Source organism: Streptopelia decaocto (genome assembly GCF_964273445.1).
Source record: "Streptopelia decaocto genome assembly, chromosome: 4".
Taxonomy (NCBI): Eukaryota; Metazoa; Chordata; class Aves; order Columbiformes; family Columbidae; genus Streptopelia; species Streptopelia decaocto.
Window position 1 is genome coordinate 76,830,381 of NC_138658.1, and position 22,379 is coordinate 76,852,759.

At 51.7% G+C, this 22,379-nt stretch overlaps 2 protein-coding genes across 7 annotated transcripts in view; one reads left to right on the forward strand and one right to left on the reverse strand.

The window, feature by feature from the left end:
* Positions 1 to 221: 221 nt before the first annotated feature.
* SPR (sepiapterin reductase) lies at positions 222 to 7,506 on the reverse strand. Of its 2 annotated transcripts, XR_014183974.1 has the most exons (5): positions 7,164 to 7,506; positions 5,513 to 5,803; positions 5,236 to 5,363; positions 1,869 to 2,079; positions 222 to 702 (listed from the first exon to the last, which is right to left on the reverse strand). XR_014183974.1 is itself a non-coding variant. In XM_082051914.1 (3 exons), exons 1-3 carry the CDS (start codon positions 7,492 to 7,494, stop codon positions 5,173 to 5,175), a joined length of 813 nt encoding a protein of 270 aa, XP_081908040.1. In that variant the 5' UTR covers positions 7,495 to 7,506; the 3' UTR covers positions 3,395 to 5,172. The 2 variants fall into 2 exon arrangements, 1 of the variants encoding a protein (XP_081908040.1); XM_082051914.1 differs by lacking the exons at positions 222 to 702; positions 1,869 to 2,079 and having other exon boundaries at positions 3,395 to 5,363.
* Positions 7,507 to 18,573: 11,067 nt separating this feature from the next.
* The window catches only part of EXOC6B (exocyst complex component 6B), a 311,842-nt gene continuing 308,036 nt past the window's right edge, over positions 18,574 to 22,379 (forward strand). For all 5 annotated transcript variants that reach the window (XM_082051898.1, XM_082051899.1, XM_082051901.1 and 2 more), the window contains exon 1: positions 18,574 to 18,782. In XM_082051898.1, coding sequence (XP_081908024.1) covers positions 18,670 to 18,782 — 113 coding nt within the window. In that variant the 5' untranslated portion in view covers positions 18,574 to 18,669. The remainder of the gene's footprint in view (positions 18,783 to 22,379) is intronic.

Below are 22,379 nucleotides of genomic sequence, written 5' to 3' on the forward strand. Positions count from 1 at the left end.
TGGAACAGGCTGCCCGGGGGAATTATGGAGTCACCATCCCTGGAGGGCTGGACAGACGGAGATGAGGTTCTCAGGACATGGGGCAGTGCCGGGGGTGGGTTATGGTTTGACTCAATGACCTTGAGGATCTTTTCCAACCAAAATGATTCTATGATTCTACCTGCACCCCTTGCACTGCAGCCTTATCTCCCCCCATTTACCAGGGCTCAGGGAGTCATCACCATTTCAATTTATTACAGAAATCGCTGTGGCCGGGAAGGGTCCAGCTCTGGCAGTACATCCATCAGGCTGCTTTGCCCCCCCAGTAGCGAGGAAACTGCTTTTCTTGTAAACAGGTGAACTCAGAGGACGGGAGGGACATATAGGGAATCATGGGGCTGGACAACCCTTCCTGGGGCTGCCATGAGCCCCAGCGCTTCGCTCTGGGCTGGGATAGGAAAAAGAGAAGGCAAAAAAAGAAAAAAAATGGGGAAAAAGGGGTAAAATGCCTTGAGCGAGATTTAGCTGCAGGAGGTTGGCGGGTGGACAGACCCACTTGTAGGGACCCCCCCACGCTAGGCAGGATTTTTGGCTTAACAAGCCCCAGTTTAGACGTGTCAGGGAGAACACTCCATCTCCACCAGAGCCCGATGGTCCCGACTCTCTGCGTGGGCTGGTGCCGTTACCCGGGTTCGGGACGCCCTCAGCTGGTCACAGAAAATGCTGGAAAAAGGGAGGAAAAAAAAAAAGATCATGTCGTTTTGCCATTGCATCTCACAGGATTCGAGGGTGCACAGATGTTGGCCAGACCCGCGGAGCATGGGAACTGGGTCCTCGCCCTGAGGCAGTGGATGCTGGTACCCAGGTGCTGGTACCCAGGGGATCCCCTGGGAGCATCACGGCATCTCTTCCTGGTCAGAGGATGCTGATACCTGGGGAATGCTGGTACCCAGGGGATCCCCTGGGAGCATCACGGCATCTCTTCCTGGTCAGAGGATGCTGATACCTGGGGAATGCTGGTACCCAGGGGATGCTGATACCTGGAGCATGCTGGTACCCAGGGGATGCTGGTATCTGGGGGATGCTGCTATCCAGAGGATGCTGGTATCCAGAGGATGCTCTGAGAGCATCATGGCATCTCTCCTTGGTCAGGGGATGCTGGTACCTGGGGGATGCTGGTACCCGGAGGATGCTGGTATCCAGGGGATGCCCTGAGAGCATCATGGCATTTCTCCCTGGTCAGGGGATGCTGGTATCCGGAGGATGCTGGTACCCAGAGGATGCTGGTATCCAGGGGATGCCCTGAGAGCATCACAGCATCTTTCCCTGGTCAGGGGATGCTGGTATCCGGAGGATGCTGGTACCCGGAGGATGCTGGTATCCAGGGGATGCCCTGAGAGCATCATGGCATCTCTCCTTGGTCAGGGGATGCTGGTACCCGCAGGATGCTGGTATCCAGGGGATGCCCTGCGAGCATCACGGAATCTCTCCCTGGTCAGGGGATGCTGGTATCTGGAGGATGCTGGTACCTAGAGGATGCTGGTAACCAGGGGACGCTGGTACCTGGGGGATGCCAGTACTCAGGGGATGCTGGTACCTGGGGGATGCTGGTATCCAGGGGATGCTGGTACCTGGGGGATGCCGGTACTCAGAGGATGCTGGTACCCAGGGAATGTTGGTACTCAGGGGATGCCTTGAAAGCATCACCACATGCATTTCTGGGCAGAGCTCTGATCCTGGAGCAGGAGTCACAAGCTCAGCACATCCCTGGGAGTTACAGAGTGATGCCAAACACCTAAACACACACAGTGAGTGCAAGGGAATGAAACTCCTAAGAATTCAAGTACCCAGGAGACAGCTTGGAGTGGCCGTGCTGAAGCCAGACTTACTCCTTTGAACTTCAAGCACGTGGTTGCTCCAGCAGCAGAAATCAGCAGCACGAGCCGCAGCGCATCGCTGCAGCCGCAGGACTGGTGCTCAGTCCAGGCTCGGTGGTGACAACAGGTTTCCTCTTCGAGCAGATGTAAAGTTTCGAGGCTGAAGGGACAGGGACACCAAGACTGATTTTTGCTCCTGCTGCTCGTGGGCTGTCCCTGGGCACTGGGGGAGACGGAAAAGGGAGAGAAAAGGGACCCAGGTCCCAGCACAAAACTGACATGGAGCTGTTGGTGCAAGTTCAGAGGAGACCACAAAAACGGTCGAAGGGTTAGAACAGCTCTGCTGGGAGGACAGGCTGAGAGAGGTGGGGTGGAGAAGAGAAGCTCTGGGGAAGCCTTATTGCAGTCTTTCTGGACTTAAAAGCGGCCCATAAGAAAGATGGGGACAGACTTTTGAGCAGGGCCTGTTGTGATAGGACACGAGGTGATGGTTTTAAACTAAAGGAGAGAGATTCAGGCCAGACATAAGGATGAAATTATTGTCAGGCATGGTGTTGAGTGCATCCGCCACACAGTATTTCATTAATGATTTCGTTAACATTGTCTGCAGCTCTGCCCATAAATACTGTCCTGGGGAAGAGGTTTGGGTTGGAGAAGTGTCTGGTTTGAAGCGGCACCTCTGTGATACCACAGCCCCTCATGCAGATGCTCTGAGATAACACACAGAGCTGCTGATACACCCCCCGCCACTAGAGGGCAGTTAGTTACCTCAACCAAGAACACAGTGTCCAAAAATACACCTCCCATTGGGTACCCTGGATTTAGAATCATAGAATCATTTTGGCTGGAAAAGACCCTCAAGATCATGGAGCTCAACCATCTCCCCACCCCTGGCACTGCCCCATGTCCTGAGAACCTCATGTCCGTCTGTCCAGCCCTCCAGGGATGGTGACTCCAGCACTGCCCTGGGCAGCCTGTTCCAATGCCCCACAGCCCTTTGGGGAAGAAATTGTTCCCACATCCAACCTCAGCCTCCCCTGGCGCAACTTGAGGCCGTTTCCTCTGCTCCTGGCGCTTGTTCCTGGGGAGCAGAGCCCGACCCCCCTGGCTCCAAGCTCCTTTCAGGCAGTTCAGAGATCAGAAGGTCTCCCCTCAGCTCCTGTTCTCCAGGCTGAATTTAATGTCTCTTACCCTAAAAAGCCCATGTGCATCTCCCACCCGCTAGTACCAAGTGGTCCCCATGCCCAGCGCAGCCCTGTCCCCCAATACTGTCCCTGTCCTGCAATTTGGGGTTCCATGAGCTTTTTAGGGGGGTGTTCCCTCCCTATAATGCAGCCCCTGTCAGGCAGGACACAGGACCCCAGCTCTGAGCACTGAGGTTATTTTCTGCAGAAAGCCAGATCCCAAAAAGACGATTTCTACCTAACAGGGGATGGGACAAGCCCATATGGATATAGGGTGAGGAGACGGGGGATTTTTAGCAGCAGCAGGTTCATCCAGGCTTCACAGACCACATTAAACACCACCAGGCACCAAACCCCAGGAAAACAATCCCCTTGGCAGCGTAGCGAGCAGCAGAGGGGGTTTTACTAATAATGAGTTTCACAGGCGTAGAGGGAAGATGAAACCAGGCTGCAGACCGGCTGGAGAGAAGGTTTTGTTGAGCTCGACAGGATTATGTTAACACAGAATTAATGACATAGGTCAGAGATGGAAGAACAGGACTCCAGGAGGGCACGTTCGTGACTCGTTGGATGAAGATGCCGTTCAACCCAGGCTCCCTCCTCAAAACTTCTTCACTTTTAAAGATACAGCAGAAGACCCAGACCAGAAGCTTTTAACGATTGTAGATCCAGGTGGACAAAATGTGAAAGATTAGAGACAGAGGAGCGCAGGAAGGCGGCTGTCACCGAGCACACGGGGACCCCGGGCGCCTCCAGGGGATGCCACTGCACTCCAAAGCAGCTCTGCAGCATCAACACAGCTGCACATCCGCTGCTTTCTAGAAGACAAGTCTCTAAGCGCCTGTGCCTTCTGGAATGGATGGAAAAAATGAGGATAAACCCCCACAAATAGTTAAAAGAACAGCCCAGGAGGGGTGAAGCCCCAGCTCCAGGCTGGGACCCAGAACCTGCAAGCAGGAGCATGGCATGAACTCAGGGCTGGGGCTGCGATGTGCTCTAAGCCAGGTTTACAGGAGGTGGTGGCCCCCACCAGGCAGGCAGGTTGTCACATCTCCTGCAAGGCCAGCTCCCTCTCCTGGCCACTTACTGCATTTTGTGCAAAACACGCAGGAACAGCCTTTGCTCCGTGTCTTAAAGCACAAAACTCCCAGAGATGATCCCAGAACTGCAGGAGAGTCCAGACAAGCCACTGGGGAGATGGGGGGTGGACAGACCAGGCTTTGGGGTGACAGTCACCACCTCCAGACCTGGGAATGGCTCTTTTGCCCTTTGGTGACTTGCTCAGGTGCTGAGCACACAGCTCCCAAGAGGCAAAGGGGACAGACAAGGGGACACCCAGTTCTAACCCTAATCCTTTGAGACCTTCTGGGGTGGCTTTCTGACCCGGCCCCATGTGCCTCGGTGCCTCCTTGGCTCCCAAACTCCTGCTCAGGAGAGAGTTTTAAGAATTCTGTGCCCATTCCCTTGGAAAAGCCACCTCTGCTGTGGGGACAGGCTGAGAGAGCTGGGGTGTTCAGCCAGAGAAGAGAAGCTCCAGGGAGACCTTATTGTGGCCTTTCCGGACTTAAAAGGGTTGATAAGAAAGATGGGGACAGACTTTTGAGCAGGGGCTGTTACAACAGAGCAAGGGGTGATGGTTTGAAACTAAAGGAGGGAGATTCAGGCTGGACACGAGGAAGAAATTGTTGTCCCTGAGGGTGGTGAGAGCCTGGCCCAGGTTGGGCAGAGAGGTGGTGGCTGAACCATCCCTGGAGACATCCCAGGCCAGGCTGGACGGGGCTCTGAGCAACCTGAGCTGGTGAAGATGTCCCTGCTCATGGCAGGGGGGGCACTGGGGGAGATCTGAAGGTCCCTTCAACCCAAACTGTTTGGTGATTCTATGATCCCTGGCAGCTGAGGAATCCTTATTCCTGCTGGCGGGTGACCAACAGAGCTCAGTGAAGCAGTAAATTCTCCCCTCCAGGGCACTAGGATTATTTATAAGGCACCCAAAGGTCTCCTCTTGAAAGCCGCACAGCACCCAGGATTCAAACGTGGTCACCAAACACGCTGGAGGGAGCAGGAGGCACCCAAGACACAGCTCAGGGGACAGAAGCAGAAAGCAAAGCATGAAGGGTGGAGGCGAGAGTAACTCAGATGTCGAAGAAATCCACGTGGGCGCCGGAGCAGAAGGTGTCTTCTGCCAGGAGATTCACCAGCTTCTGGGCTGACACGGTGCAGTCTATCAGCTTCCCGTTCTTCTGCAGGGACTGGAAATACTGACGCATCTCAGGGTCCGCGGTCTTAGTCCGGGCCAAGAGCTGCATGTCCGTGTCCAGAGGACCTGGAGAAAGGGTGATTAAAAAAAATCACATAAGGAGAAAGGAAAATCCAGGGCTCATTCTCTCTCTGCGCCTGGCTAAGCTGCAAGAATCTTTTATCCACCAAGCCAGGAAAAAAAACTGACAGCAATTAATGAGCTCCCCTCCTTACCCGGGGCGTAGTTGAGCACACGGACATCAGGCTCCTCGAGCGCCAGCACCCGGAACATCATGTCCCGGGCGGCCTTGCCACTGCAGTACAGAGCCCAGTTCTTGAAGGGCTTCATGGCGCAGAGCGAGGAGACGTTCACCACCGTCCTGCCGGAGCCGGGCCGCTCGCCGAAGGCTCGCAGCGCGGCCGAGGTCAGGCAGAGCGCCGAGCTGACGTTGAAAGCAAAGTAGCTGTTGATCTCAGCCAGGTCGGTGAGATCGAGGAAGGATTTGGAGATGTCTCCCAGGGAGCCTAGGGAGGAAAGACCAATGGGTTTAGAGTAGGTAAAGAGGGGTTCAACAATGCAGGAGATCCCTTTTCATGGAATGGTTTGGGTTGAAGGGACCTTCAAAGCTCATCCATTCCCACTCCTGCCATGACAGGGACATCTTCAGCAGCTCAGGTTGCTCAGAGCCCCGTCCAGCCTGGCCTGGGATGTCTCCAGGGATGGTTCAGCCACCAACCTGGGCCAGGTTCTCACCACCCTCCATATCAAAAATTCCTTCCTCATGTGTAACCTGCTACATTTTGCTCCTACATTTCCATGTGCAACACTCTATTACAGAGAAAGGCGGGCAGCTCTGCTGGCCCGGCCTCTCGCAGGGTCTCACCGCAGCGCGGGGAGCTCAGCACAGCCCGCTCTGCTTATGGCTTTTGGGACACCCACTGATTCACCAGCCAGGCCACAGGACAGGGACCAGCCCTGCCAAAACAAACAGCTCCCAGCATCAAAGTACAGTGACCCCGTGGGCCACCACACGCCCTCCTGCATGTCCCTTTTTGGGAACCAAGTCAGTAAAAGAACAGAGGGTACCACTGCTGTAACACCTATTAGCTGCTGGAACATCTGGTCTTATTTAAGGTGGGAAAAAAAAGCTGATGTACCCTCAAATTCAGGCTAGAAGTTTTTCTGAAGGCTCATACTCAGGGAGCAGAGCTGCAGGAGGGAAAACAGTCCTGCATCTTGATGAATGGGTAAAACCTTGCGAGAAACAACGCCCTGCAGACCCAGCAGCAACCATCTCCATTCTGTGCCTCAATTTAATTAATTTAATTAAATAATAAGAACCAGACCTGGGTGAAATCCCTACTGCTCCTCTGGTTATTTACACAGTTCGGTTGTTTACCGGCACCCAAAGCACTGATCAGACCTCAGCTCAGCCCGCGTGGAGCAAAGGGACAGGCTGAGAGAGTTGGGGTGCTCAGCTGGAGAAGAGAAGCTTCAGGGAGACCTTATTGTGGCCTTTCTGGACCCAAAAGGGGCTGTTAAGAAAGATGGGGCAGACTGCTGAGCAGGGCCTGTTGCGATAGGACAAGGGGTGATGGTTTTAAACTAAGGGAGGGAGATTCAGGCTGGACACAAGGAAGAAATTGTTGCCCTGAGGGTGGTGAGAGCCTGGCCCAGGTTGGGCAGAGAGGAGGTGGCTGAACCATCCCTGGAGACATCCCAGGCCAGGCTGGACGGGGCTCTGAGCAACCTGAGCTGGTGAAGATGTCCCTGTCATGGCAGGGGGGGCACTGGGGGAGCTGGGAAGGTCCCTTCAACCCGAACTGTTCTGTGATTCTATATTGCCCGGGGAGGCGGAGGGAGCCCGGGGGGGTTCGCAGTTACCGGCGTTGTTGACGAGGAGCAGGCGGCCGGGTGGAGCAGCGGGCAGCACCTCCCGGAGAGCAGCAACCGCCCGGCCCAGCCCCTGTTCGCAGCCCAGGTCGGCGGCCACGCACTCCACCCGCAGCCCGGAGACGCTGCCCCGCAGCTCGGCCGCCAGCTCGGCCAGCGGAGCCGCCGAGCGCGCCAGCAGCAGCAGCAGCGAGCCCTCGCCCAGCCGCGGAGCCAGCAGCCGCGCCAGGCTGCGGCCGAAGCCCCGGGAGGCGCCGGTCAGCACGCAAGTACCCGCGGCCCAGCGCCCGGCCCCCGGTACCAGCCCCGCTCCCGCCTCCATCCCGGCCCGAGCGGAGTGGGCGTGGGAACACACCTCATCACATGACCCGCCCCATTCATCCCCCCCCCACCGCTTTGTGAATGGTCCCTCCGAACGCGCTGGCACCGCTACCAGTTCCGATTGGTCTACGCGAGTGGGTGGGCGTGTCCATCGCGGCACCACCCAATCCGAGAGCTCCGCGGAGGTGGCTCCGCCCCCGGGACCGGCGCGGCTGCAGCGCGGCTGCGCTTGGGCTTTTCCGCGGTTCTTTTTCCTGCCGTATGTTTTTTTTTTCCAAAGCATTTTCGATTAATACATTTATTTCCCCCCAATGCGTTTTTCTCCAATGCAATTTTTTTCCAATGCATGTTTTTTCAATACTTTTTTTTTTCAATTCATTTTCCTTTAATGCAGTTTTTCAATAGATTTTTCTCCAACACCTTCTTTTCAATATATTTTCCTCCAACACTTTTTTTTTCAACAGATTTTCCTCCGACACATTTTTTCAATGCATTTTTCGCCAATACGTTTTCAACACATTTTTCAGTATATTTTTCAATACTTTTTTTCAAGATATTTTAATATAATTAATTATAATTTAATATTTTTTTCCTATACATTTTTTCCAGCATGGGTGTAAATGCACCTTGTACCTCCCCAGCCTCGGCGCTTTCCTGCCTGCAACTGCTGCAATTCTCCTCTTGGACACCTTTTTTTTTCCCCTCCTCTTTACACACCTTTATTCTTGGCCATCACTATTTTTGGCACTTACCTCTGGTTGTTTATTAGGTAGCAAAAGCACCATCTGATCCCCAAGAGCCCTAAAACCCCTTTTTAAAAAATAAATACATTTCTGCGCAAACACGCAGCCGACTTTCAAAGAGGTTTATTGCGAGGTTTGCGTGGAATAACTGGGAGATGGGTTTGGTTTCCCAGCTGTTCCATCTGGGCACAGATGGCCCCACGGTGCCTGAGCAGGTCGCGAAGTTTCACTCTATTAAACCCCCAAAGACTGAGCTGAAACCCTCCAGCCTTTTAACGAAGCATTAAAAATTCATGCTATGGCAAAAACCCAAGAGTGCTATTTGTTTTGCTAAAGCAAATCTTACACATTCGGTGAAATGAAGATCATCAGAAAACAAAAAATAGACAGCAAATGTGTATCTTTTTTCACAAGTAGCTTCTTGATGGCAGAACTTGCTTTGCAATTGCCAGCTCCCCCCTGTCCTATTTTGGCAGCTCCCATCTCCTGCATCCATCGATGCCTTGATTTCCAGCCTGATGTTGCTCCCAGTACCGGTGCTCAAAGCAGAACTGGAAATGACCAGGGTTTTGCTGGACCTTCCTTCATCTCTTCCATCTGACCCCTTAGCAGGATGTAGGTGGAGCGAGGGTCTGGGAAGCAGGTTTTTTAAGCTGCTAGAAGTTGCTTGTGCTAATATTCATTAAAAATTACAAAATCAAAGCGAGGGACTGGTGACCAAGTCAGCCCAGCGCTGGAACTGGAGGGCAGAGCTGCAGAGAAGTTATAAATCCGTAAGAAATCTCCTCGTGTCTCATTCTTTTTTGCGAAAAAAATGCAGTTGTGATTCATGCTAAGATGTTTAATGTTTACAGGTATAACCAAATGAGGCACGGACTCTGAACTTGGAAAAGGGAAAGGTGGTTAAGTTGTATGTAAAAAGTTATGAAACTTGTTTAGGAAGTTATATTGATAGAGGGAACTAACATTTTAAGGGTTAAGCAACTATATAATAAGGGCCTACTAACAAGCTAACATTTTAAACCACATAATTAATATCTAGTTTAGAGCTGTATGTAACTAATTGTGCTAAAAAAAGCAGGACTTCATTAAATGCCGAGCTAAGAAGTTTTACAGCACCAGCTGCAACATTGAGGAGACAAGATAGCCAAGATTTACAGCAAAAAGGGGGCACCAGTCTGGTTGCAGTCGGTTTGGTAGATTGGATTCCAGCCAGTTCCTCCTAATGAGCCAAAGGTACAAAGTCCACTGTGACGAAGCTGAAGGAGCCTTCATCCAAAGACCCCTACAGACCCTTCCTCAAATTCACCAAGTGACATTGCGCAGGCGCAATGGGAGGGGGCAAGGAGGGGAATATGGAAATGGTTATCTGAGACTCATTTTAATAAAAAGCGGGAGAGGTCATGAATATGTATAGGCGTTCCTGGGGTCATTGTGAATATGTAATACCATACTGTATTTAAGCACACTTCTTATTGTTAAAAGTGTGCGTGTTGGGCGGAGCGAATCCCCCGCGCACCCAGCGCTGTTTTGCTTATGCTCTAATGAACACGTGTTTAAGGAATACAAGGAATTGGATTAAATGTTGTTTATCCATAGAAAAAACGTAAGTTATTTATTTCATCCGTAAGCAAACAGCCTTGTGCCAAGGGCGCACCTTGCGCTGTGCAAATTGAGGCAAATTGAGGACGTCGGGATGTATTTTTTTGGCTCTTGGTCATTGCAGGCTCAGCAAAATGATCCCCTGTGCGGCTCTCGCACAGCTGACCTGCACAACCATAGAACTGATGTGCTCGAGAAAAAGAACAAAAACTCAGTATTTTTTCTTGTTATCTGTGACTTCTCTGCTTCGCTTCTTTAGCGGCTGCACCCACATATTTTCCTTACTTTGCAGCTATTTTTATATATATATATATTAACAAAGTTAATATGCTTTCATACTATAAAGACTGGTTGAGAAAATAGTTAGAAGGGATTTTCATAACCCCCAAGAGCTATAAAATATCCCCCTCAGACGGGTTCTTTTTTCACTCCCTGGGTTGCTTTTTCAGTCAATCATTGTGAGGATTTCTTGAGTGTCACTTTCTGCTGCAAAGAAGCATCTCCTGACCTCAGGTGGGCGGCTTGTGGGGTGAGGTGTTGCGTGCTGGAAACAAGGGAAGAAAACGAGAAGAAGAAAACAAGAAGAAGAAGGAAACAAGAAGATTGTGGCCTATCAGCAAATCTGATTTATGACCCAATTTTGCTAAGGCTGCACCCAAGATGTGTTTGCTTGATGGACACAGTGCATGGTGGAGACCATTCGTAAACAGCTGGGTGACGGTCAGTGTGATATTAAGGTTCTGCTTGCGTAGTTAAAGAGGTTATATTTAATTCCCTGGTGTTTCTGTGTTCTTACAGCAGATGCTCTTTGGTTCCTGTGACAGCAGTTTGCGTCTCCCACTGGATTTTAACTTGACACAATCGTGCCAATACCGACCATTTCGCTTTTATTGGAGAATATTAAATCCTAAGCATCGCTCACTGATTTCAGAGCCTGCTGAAGTCTCATGTTTTATGTGCTCAAGGAAGCCACCAATAATATTAGGAACAATTTCTCCCCGGAAAAGGCTGTGGGGCATTGGAACAGGCTGCCCAGGGCAGTGTTGGAGTCACCATCCCTGGAGGGTTGAACAGATGGACATGAGGTTCTCAGGACATGGGGCAGTGCCAGGGGTGGGGGAACGGTTGGACTCCATGATCTTGAGGGTCTTTCCCAACCAAAATGATTCTAAATCCAGAGTACCCAAGGGAGGGGTTATTTTTGGGCTGTATTCCCACTGCTGTCACCCTGCCAGGGTTCACGGGTGTTGGTGAGGAAACGCTCAATTCCCTCTGCCAAGGACTGTTAACAATGGATTTCAGGAAAAGCCCTAATTCTGCCCGGCATTACCACCCAAGAAGGGCAGGGCTGGGAGTCACACAAGGTGGCCCTGGCTGGAGTCACCATTGTCCTGAGCGCCCAGGGGCTGCTGGAAGGGGCGACTGTGGTTTTGCTCCTGAGCTCTGCTTGTTGCTTTTAGGAGCCCAAAGGCCACCCCAGCTGTGGATCTCAGCACGTTCAGCAGCTCTTTGTGTCACCTCCTAAGGACAAGACGCCTCGGATGCCGGCAGATGTCTCGCTCCAAGGAGAAGCTCTGAACATCTGGTGGGGATCGACCTCTTTGGTCTTGAGATCCTGTCTTGTTGAAGATATCCCATGGACATCTTTTGACTTGCCGAAAGATCTTCACCCCAGCATTGCCACCAGAGATCCCCATCCCTGTATTGAATTAAACCAGAAACTCAGATTTGAAAAATCCTTCACAAAGGTTGGAAGCCGGAATTCTGGGGCTGAAGTCCATCTCGCCACTGTTTCAGTCTGTGAGCTGTGAGTTTCCTGTATCCAGAACAAAAAAAGTATAATGAAATCCATGACAAGACAAAATTAATTATTAGAAACATCAAGATACAACCTAAGCAGGAATTTGGGGGACAGTGTGAAATATCAGAGAGGCTTAAAAATTTGTTTCAGTCTTGAAATGTGAAGCAGAACAGGATTCAAAGCACAGAGCCCAGCGCCTGGAAAATGAGGATTTACCCTCTGTTGTGGAAGAATGGATTATTTTGTGGTTTCTGAGACGTGCAGATGAATGTACCCAGGGGCAATAAACCCCGCGGAGCCGGGTCTAGGTGAGGGCACCTCCTCAAGACCAGCACAACCAGGGTGTAATTGTGGTCCCAAGCATCCGGTGAGCTGCTGTGGGTGGCATCCAAACGTGTGGGATGATGGCAATGGGTGCAGAGGGAGCTGTGGCCCTTCTCAAACGTACCAGCTGCTCACAGGGCTTCTCCCATCCTCCCTACAACCAGAAGCAGCCACCCCAGCTCCCCGCGGCTCCTCGTCTCTCCAGCCCGGCTGAGGCTCTTTCCCCCTCGCCTTGCAAAAGGGCAGCCAAGCCCTCAGCTTTCATCCCTGAAATGGCAAAACTGCATTTATGGGCTGAGCTCTCCCCCTGGAAAGGGCAAAATTCCATTTATGGGCTGAGCTCTCCCCCATGGGAAGGGCAAAATTGCATTTACAGGCACTTTCAGTTGGCACCGTGTGGCCAAAACACAGAAGGCGGCTGAGGGAAGGGGGATGAACGAAATGCAGGCACCTCTTCAGGCTGCAGAGATTTATTGATTGATTCCCCTGAGGTTGAAGAGGAGGGTGCTAAAGGTCGGATTTGGAGAAGGAAACTGGGCTGCTGCACACCCAGAGCAAACAGGGCTGGCAGGCGCGGATGCTGAGTCAGCACCCGCGGCGCTCCTGCTGCTTTAGCAATATTGTGTGTCTTTCCTTGTCCTGCTTTGAGTGATTCAGTAGAAGAAAGTGAATGATAAGGACGCCCAGCCTGGCTGAGAGCGGGGTTATGGCCAAAGGGGTTTGAGGATGGCAGAAGGGAGAGGTGAGAGCAGACAGAGGTTGGGGGAGCAGGAGGAGAGTGTGGGGGCAACTACGGGGGTTCCAGGACCCAGAGAAAGGGACCTGCCCGCAAAGGTTCCTTCTTCTTCAGGAGAAACATGAGGAGGGAGTTGTTGTCCCTGAGGGTGGTGAGAGCCTGGCCCAGGTTGGCCAGAGAGGTGGTGGCTGAACCATCCCTGGAGACATCCCAGGCCAGGCTGGACGGGGCTCTGAGCAACCTGAGCTGCTGAAGATGTCCCTGTCATGGCAGGGGGGGCACTGGGGGAGCTGGGAAGGTCCCTCCAACACAAACTGTTCTGTGATTCTATGATTGAGATCATTGGAGTGTCCAACAATGTGATGAATTCCCAGGTCGCTGGAGGAAGCTGGTCTTGCAGCTCAACAGCATCTCACCTTGCTTGTTCGTTTCTTTCTACTTTTAATTCCTGGATTTCTTTGCTAACCCACTCTTCTTTCCACTGTGAAATATTTTTTTCCAAATGACACCAAATAAAAGAGCAGCTCGGCATGGCGCCCACCTGCCATCGTTTGAATGTACGTGCAGTGAGAAGAGGATGGAGGCAACTGGAAGAGAAGGAGAAGTATAAGTTGGGGAATGACCTATTAGAGAGCAGCGTAGGGAAAGGGACCTGGGGGTCCTGGGGACAGCAGGGTGACCATGAGCCAGCACTGGGCCCTTGTGGCCAGGAAGCCAATGGGACCTGGGGTGGGTTAGAAGGGGGTGGTCAGTAGGTCAGAGAGGTTCTCCTGCCCCTCTGCTCTGCCCTGGGGAGACCACACCTGGAATCTTGTGTCCAGTTGTGGCCCCTCAGTTCCAGCAGGACAGGGAACTGCTGGAGAGAGTCCAGCGCAGCCACCAAGATGCTGCAGGGAGTGGAGCATCTCCCGTGTGAGGAAAGGCTGAGGGAGCTGGGGCTCTGGAGCTGGACAAGAGGAGACTGAGGGGGGACTCATTCATGGGGATCAATATGGAAAGGGGGAGTGTCAGGAGGATGGAGCCAGGCTCTTCTGGTGACAACCAGTGACAGGACAAGGGGCAATGGGTGCAAACTGGAACACAGGAGGTTCCACTTAGATAGCAGAAGAAACTTGTTCCTGGTGAGGGTGGCAGAGCCTGGCCCAGGCTGCCCAGGGGGGTTGTGGAGTCTCCTTCTGTGCAGACATTCCAACCCGCCTGGACACCTTCCTGTGTAACCTCATCTGGGTGTTCCTGCTCCATGGGGGGATTGCACTGGATGAGCTTTCCAGGGCCCTTCAACCCCTGACACTCTGGGATTCTGTGATTCTGTGAGCCAAGAGTGAGAGCGGGGAGCGGGTGAGGAAGCAGCGACGCCAGGAGATGTAACATCACAAAATGGAAAACCCCAAATAAACCACAATAAGAAGGAAAGACATTCTGATGGTGGCATCACTCTAGTGAAATGGCAGGATGAGTCCTGAGCTTGGGAAGACCTCAGGTGCCACAGTAATTTGGAGACAGTGGTGATGACTGTTCATTTCAGCCGACACGGAGCGAGCGAGCAGTTGCAAAGGGAGCCAGGTTGTTGAACCGGCAGCCCCGGGTAACCCGCACACAAGCTGTGTAAAGGCTGCTCAAGGTTTCTGACCGGTTACATTGATTTTTTAGGAAGTTTTGGAACAGTAGCGAAGTGCTAGAGGGCTGGAAAACACTAGTGAGAGGTCAGTAATTAAAAGCGAGAGTTTTTAAAGCTCCATCAGGCTGTTGTCAGTCCCATAAAAATAATTATATGGAGTTTTATTAGTAGGAAATTAAGGGAACATAAAAGAGTTAATGTCAGACATCACTGTTTTAAGGGAAATAGGATCTGTCAGGCAAACTCAGTATCATTTTTCAATGAGATTATGAGTTGGACACAGACGTTTTTGACGCATTTGTGTTGGCGCAGCGTGATGATTTGATTAATAAATGAGAACAATAGAAATCGAGCGTGTTTGTGTCAGTGACGGGCAAGAATAAATAAACTTCTTGTGGCCGAGCTTTCAAATGGTACAAAGTTTGTGTGGCAGCAAATAATAAGGGCAAGTCACAGACTGCTCGGTCAGCCAGACACAAGCAATGAATATTTATGTGAAGGTGCCCAAATGCCATGTGTCCAGGGACAAAGGATGGAGATTTTCTTACAGAATGGAAAATTTTATCCCGGACAGCGGTGACCTGAAAAGAATTGAAGGTGACAGTGGGTAATCAGTGAGACATCGGCTTCAGTGTCACCCTCTGGCCAACGGGACTGGCCGATGGTACCTGCGGTGGTACCAACGCAGCGTTGAGGAGGAGCAGGTGGATTATATGATATCCTATTTGTGCTCGGTACTAAAGCCACTGTTCTGTCCACTTCTCGCACCCACAGACTGAGGGAAATCTTGAAATATTGGGATTTTCGCAAAAAAAAAAAAAACCCAAACCAAAACAGAGTGAAGGGCTCCAAGAACTCAGTCTGTTCAGCTGCTCAAACAAGAGGTTGGTTGATCCCAGACCTCAGGACCATACGTGGACACCAAGACCTCAGTCACAGCAGACTTTTGGCTCTACCAGGTAAAGGTACAAAGTGATCCGTGGTTGAAACTTGAAGTTGGAGGCCAGGTGGGATTTTTTATGGCCTCAAGACCAGCACTAAGTTTTCCTCTTAAAAATACGCTCAGGTTTCAGCACAGCTTTGGTTGACACATGGAAAATGCACGGTTGGTGCTTCTTAGAACGTCCTCCTATGGGATAACAACATCACCCTCCCTCCCTATTTGATGCGAACATTTACGAACCTATGGAAATGTTTTTGGTGCTTTTCTCCCCAAGAGAAAACCACAATGTTTTGGTGGACACTTTTAAAAGAGTATTTATTTTTATTCCATTCAAAACCAAACATTTCTTTTTAGACACACTGTTGGACAGATGCCTCAGAGCATCTTCCCACCTGGCTCTGTGGAGGCTGAAGCTCTGTGGTCATGCACTGGTTTCCCCTTCTTGCTGAAGCGCTGCATTGGTGAAAACAGTGGTTCTCATTCTTCTTACCGGTGCAGGAGAGGGAGACTAAAGTCAAGACTAAAGTCAACATCAGAATTTGGTCACTAATTGATTTCTAAGTTCCCATCTCTGTGCTCAATCCCCTTGTGCTGTAATCGAGTAGACCAAGCCGTGTGTTCTTACCAGACAAAGCCAGGGCCTGTTTCCGAGAGCACTATTTGTGATAACACCGTTGCCTTACCGAGCCCTCAGCACTGAACTTGGCATTGCTGTAATTTGTAGCAGTTCTCATCCTGTAATTAAATCATTACAGATTTTTGCTGTTCGCCTGCTGGTGTTTAATCCTGTTTCTAAAGCTCAGCGGAGACAACGCAATAGTTACCGCTGTCTTCAGGAATATTGGCTGAGTCCCCAAACAGCACAAGCCCCTACTAATTTCAACAAAACCAGTCATTTTCATAGCTGCTAGCAGCGGTAGATGGCGGTATCAATGGATTTTATGATGGAGCTGGGCACGTATTGCACACCGAGCAGCACATTATGTATTTCCCATAGCCACAGGTTGCTCATCTCAACGGTTTAAATCACAAATGATCTGCTCCTTGCTGGTGTTTTGCCGCGGGGGATTGCGCCTGTGAACTGTGGTGCTGGAAACACCAGATTTCTGCCATGGAAACCCCGCTCACCTGCAGCACCGGCCTCTGCAGAGCGTCCGATGCAGACCCAAAATTCACTGTTCTTCCTCCAAAGCAGCTCCGGGGAAAGGCAGCACCAGGCTGCTGAGCTCGGAAATCACCCTGCTAATTTCACCCGCTTTTCTTCCACCATCAACGCATCTCTTTGTTTCTTGGGTCCTCGGAAAGCTTCTACCAGATCTCCATGGTGACTGCCATCGGGGACAGATTTCCTCGCTGGTGTTGACACATCCAAAGCGACATCCATCTGGTCTCACACGTTTGGCAACCAGAGGGACGATGTGCTATAGCTGGTGAACTTCACCTGAACAAAGTTTCTGCCAGGCTCTCCTTGCCCCTCTCGTGTCGTTCCAGTGACGGCGCATCGTGTTTTGGGAAGTTCTCATTTAATTAAGTGTTCCTCCTTAGCGAGGAGCAGCGAGGGAAGCCAGAGGTTTGCTCTTGGTCTGGCTCTTCATCCCCCCCATACCTCTGGAGTGTGGGATCTCTGATAACGTGTGCCTGGGAACACGACCTTTCCAGCATCGTTTTCACAACACAAAATAATAATGCTGATAACCAGCTGCTTGTAAGGAGGGAACAGCACGGAGAGCTGCAGCATCAAGGAGACCTTGACATCTGAGGACATTTCTGGAGACTGGCGTTGTTTATTGGAGGAAGCTTTGCCGTGTCCTTGGACAAAGACACCTCTTGGGTTATGTGGCAGTTCAGCATCTGGTGGGACATTTTAGGATCAAGCAGAAAAGCAGGGAGATTTCTTTGGGACCACAGTCAATGGCACCTTTTCAGGGTGGGGGTGACATTGTTTAAAGGGCAGAGGGACAGGATGGAGCAGATGGACAGGAGGTTCATCCCTCGTGGGCAGGGAGGTGGCTCCACTCGGGGCAGAGACACGGGTTGATTCCCACTGGGACCTCCCCTCATGGTGGGTGACAACGGTGTCACTGCCATGGGGCTGTGTCCCCTCAGGTTGAGGACACAGGCTCCCTGCTGTGTGGCTGTGTCCCCTCATGGCGGATGTCACGGCCATGGGACTGTGTCCTCTAAGGGGGGAGGACACGAGGATCCTGCCATAGGGCTGTGTCTGTCAGGGAGGTGTCACGGCCATGGGGCTGTGTTCCCTCATTGTGGGTGTCATGCCATGGTGGCTGTGTCCCCTCATGGAAGAGAACACAGTGATCCTGCCACGGGGCTGTGCCTACGAGGAAGGCGTCAAAGCCATGAGGCTGTGTCCCTCAGGGAGGGGTTGAAACCACGGGGCCATGTCCCATCATGGAGAAGGACACAGGGATCCTGCCATGGGGCTGTGTCCGTCAGGGAGGTGTCACGGACATGGGGCTGTGTCCCTTCATGGTGGGTGTCATAGCCAATAGGGCTGTCCCCTCAGCAGGGAAGACACAGAGTCACTGCCACACAATTGTGTCCCCTTATGGTGGGTGTCACAGCCATGGGGCTGTGTCCCCTTAGCGGGGAGGACATGAGGATCCTGCCATGGGGCTGTGTCCCTCAGGGAGGTGTTGAAGCCATGAGGCTATGGCATCCCATGGAGGAGGACATAGGGTCCCTGCCGTGGGATTGTGTCCTCTCACGGTGGGTGTCCTGGCCATGGGGCTGTGTCCCCTCAGTGGGGAAGACACAAGGTCACTGCCATGGAATTGTGTCCCCTTATGGTGGGTGTCATGGCCATGGGGCTGTGTCCCCTCACGGTGGGTGTCCTGGCCATGGGGCTGTGACCCCTCAGTGGGGAAGACACAAGGTGACTGCCATGGAATTGTGTCCCCTTATGGTGAGTGTCATGGCCATGGGGCTGTGTCCCCTCACGGTGGGTGTCATGGCCATGGGGCTGTGACCCCTCAGTGGGGAAGACACAAGGTGACTGCCATGGAATTGTGTCCCCTTATGGTGGGTGTCCTGGCCATGGGGCTGTGTCCCCTCACGGTGGGTGTCCTGGCCGTGGGGCTGCGTCCCCTCGGGGGCTCGGCAGCCGCTGCCCCGGCGAACGCCTCCCCTCGGGGCAGGGGGAACAACAAGCCGCCTCCCTTCCCGCAGCCCGGGCCGCTGCAGGGGCCGCCCCCGGGGCCGCTCCCCGCCCCTCGTTGGCCGCGCCCGGGGCAGCGCCGGCGCAGCCGCGGCCGCTCCCGCTCCCCCCGCACTACATTTCCCGGCGTGCCGGGCAGGGCCGGGCCGCGCGGAGCGGGCGAGCCCCGGCGCTGCTGCTGCCCGGGGCGGGGAGAGCGGAGCCGGGCAGGGCAGGTGGGTCGGGCGCAGCCCCATGGAGCGGGGGAAGATGGCGGAGCTGGAGAGCCTGGAGACGGCGGCGGAGCATGAGCGGATCCTGCGGGAGATCGAGAGCACCGACACGGCCTGTATCGGCCCCACGCTCAGGTGCGGCCGGGGCGGGACGCGGGGCTGGGGGGCTCGGGCGGGCATCGCCTTTCCACCCGCCTTCCCAGAAACTTAGCGAAAAGCGAGGACGTTTGATTTATTATTATCGCTTCATAGTCATCTTCGGGAGGTGCCCGCACCCGCCTCGCTTCTCCCTGGCTCCGGGCCGGGCTGCCCGGGCGGGACGAGCCCGCGGGCTGCGCCGGGTCGGGGGGTCCCGGGCGGCCCCTCCTGCCCGCCCGGCGGCAGCTCCCGGCGGCTCCTCCGGCCTGAGCGGCTGCCCAGGCCCCGCATCCCCACACCCCGAGCTCCGGGGGTGCCCGTTGCCGCCTCCTAAACGGGAAAGGAGGGGATTTTCCTGCACCTTAGCTCGGAATCCATCAAACTTATCTTTGCTATATCCCTTAATTTCTGCCCATTTCACAAACGCCACGGCTGGTTGTGAATGGGCGCAGTGACCATCCTGACGATGATATGAGTTAATGCTTCGGTTTGCTTAATGGATCTTTTGTTCTTCTGTTGAGCATCTTTTCCCAGCGGTTCTCGCAATGTCCTTCAGCCGGGAGAGCCCTGTGGACGGAGCCCCGTTCCCCGCAGCGCTGCCCCTTTGCTTTGCCTTTTCTTTCCGCTCCTGTCTATGAGTCTGGCTCTGCAGTTTCAACCTTTTCAGTGTTTCTTTGTGGTGCCGTTAGGGCTTTGCAGTGGTGGGTTCTGCTGTGTTGTTGATCTGAGAGATGGCTGGTTAACTGAAGGCTGTGTCTCGAAAGAAATCACCTGATTTTGGTAAAAAATACCATATTATTATGCACATCTAAGTCTTGTTCTTGGTAAGCAGGCTGTACTGTCAGCATTGCTGTCCTGGTTGAAGCCATATGATAGATTTGGCAAAATAAGATGCTTCATCTTTTCTTCCCCCTCTTTAAAGTAAAAAAATTAATTACTTGCAGTGCTGAGCACAGGTGTGCTCGTTATCCTCGGCAAGGCTGATGCTACAAATGCATGGAGGATATTTATAGCTCATTGTAACCACATTGATCAGGCCGAGAGGTGGGGAAAGACAGAGGTGTGTTACCAGAAATACTTGGCTCCAGGATCTAAATAGTTGTGTTATCGCAAACTTCAATTTGGCGCTGAGATTTGTTGCTTTTTGCGGTGGTAGGAGCGCGGTTCCCTTTTGCAGGGCAGCCCCATCGGGACCAGCTGCTCCACATCAGCTGCTGAGCTGCAAATCACGATGCCAGGTGGGAGTATTTGGGTATAAACACACCTGGAACCTCCCATCCCACCCCCTCTTCATTTCAATAAGTTTTACAAAGTCATGGTTATAAGTGACTCAGGTGGCTGTCTTTAAAAATAAATTGGTTTCAGCTGTTTGACTTGTGGGGGAACAAAATTAAACTGGGAAAACTCTTCATTTGTAGAGCAATAGGGCTGTGGATTTTTCTTGCTGTAGGGTTGTCTGTTTGTTTAGCTGTTTTGACTTCATGGAATTTTCTTTCCATAGTTCTCCCATGGAAGCTCTAAAGGTAAACTGGATGGTAGGAGATGCTGGGAATTGGATATATTAACAAAACTGAAAAAACTGGTTTGAATGTCTGGGAGCTGCCGCAATGAAGAGTGTGGGTGTGTTTTTTCTTTCAGTTTTGTAGAACTAAATGCAGTTGATCTTGTCTCTCGGTATTAGGGTTAGACGAGGAGTTGGGCTTAATGTCTGTCTTTGCATATCCACAAGAGAAACACTAATGAGTGTCTGGGGCAAAGAAAGGTTTGTGCTTTGCTAGAATTAACTGCTGCTTGATCAGGAGTGTTATTAATGATGTACGTGTAAGCAATACCTGCTCTGAGGATTTTTGGAGTTGAAAGCAGACCAGCTCGGGGTAAACATGATGTGCTGCAGAGTCCGGAAAAGAAGATGATGGAAACTTTGAAAGAAAAGGTGACTCACTTCTTGTAGGCATCATGGAAGAAATACGTCCTCAGCAGCCAGGAAGAGAAGCACTAAGCGCGGTGCAGGAGGAGGCTGGGCTGCCCGGCTCCTGTTTGCAGAATTGCGCTTTTATCAGCGCCTGCCTTGGCAGAGCGAGATATTCCAACTGCAGCCGCTCGCTTGTTGTGGAGCTCAAGGCTGAGTCGCCCTCATCAAAGGGTGACGGAAGGGTTAAGATGTTAAATTTAAGGTCCAACTAATTAATCTGTCTGGGTGGGTTTGTGTCCCACCCAGCAGGGAGAGAGTTTTCCGTTAGAAAAATAGCAAGTGTAGTAATTCCTGCCCTGGGGCAGGGGAAGGATGAGAGGTCTTGAAGTCCCTTCCAGCCCTATTTTTCTGCTCCCTTCTCGCTGTGATTCTGGGTGTCAGCTCCATTGTGCTGGGCGCTGTGCAGATGTGGGACCGAGCCTGTCCCTCCTCCAGGAGAAGGATTTTATTCTAAATATGAAAGGGGAGATGGGGGAACGCGGGAAGGCATTGCAATGTCCTTGGTCCGTGCGATGAGCTGTGCCAGTCTCATGTCTTGCTGTGCCGGTGACTCTGATGCTGTCAAGGTCTCTTCTCTCTTTTATTAAATTTATTTTATTTTATATTTATAAATATAATATAAATTTTATTTATATTTATATTATACCTGGCAGTGAGCGTCATTTTATTTGAAGGAGAACACCAAGTTAGCGACTCTTTGTGGGGATCCCCTTGAGTCTGCGATGCTCCTGGAATCAAAAGAATCCTCTTCAGGATGCCTTTCCTGCTATTCAGCCTCTACTAATTATATCCATTGCTCCGAATTCCACTTCCTTCTGCTGTTTTAATTCCTCTTTTTTTTTTTTTTCCTCCTGTGTTACATTTGATTTTTGCAGAGTATTTTTGGATCCCCTCTCTGTATCTGGGCTTCTAAGAACCGCTTAATTCTGCAGGATCAGACAACCTTCTAGAGGAAAAGAAACTCTTTCTTGCTGAAAGCCGCCTCTCGACTGAGCTGTGACGCCCGAGTGCTGTAATTTGTAATTCCCTCAATTGACCGATCAAGTCTGTAGCTTTGCAGTGAGCTTTCTGTCCTCTTCAGCTTTTTCTTCTTTAAGTGATGAGAAGCTGGTGTTGGACTTGGGATGGATTCTAATCAAAGCTACTCTGAGAAATGGGTCGTCCCTCCTTCTGTTATCTCATACATCATTTGTTGAGCGTTTGTCCCGAAATAGCTCACTTTTGAGATGCGGAGATTACTTTATTGCGTGGCTGATGCGGTCTGTTGTCTGTGATTGTTTTCTCCCCAGCTCTTTGTATAAAATGTCCTGCGTATTCCTGGATTATAAATGATTGACTCAAGCTGGTACAGAATAAAAGCGGGAGAAATGGTGAGATTATCTCGTATGACACCCCAGAAATGCGGGCTGTGCGGTTTCACCTCATTTCCCTGTGCTCATCAAAGGATGACTCCATGTGATTATCTGAATTGCTAATCACTTAAAAGGAGCTCTTGGTTGCAGCCTGTGGATGTTCTGCTGCCTTTCTTTGTGTGTCCTTTATCACCTGGGGTCTTCTCACGGTTAAAATACAGACTTGGGTTTTCAAGTCACTTTTTGGTTTTACGGCTCAAGCTCTGCAGG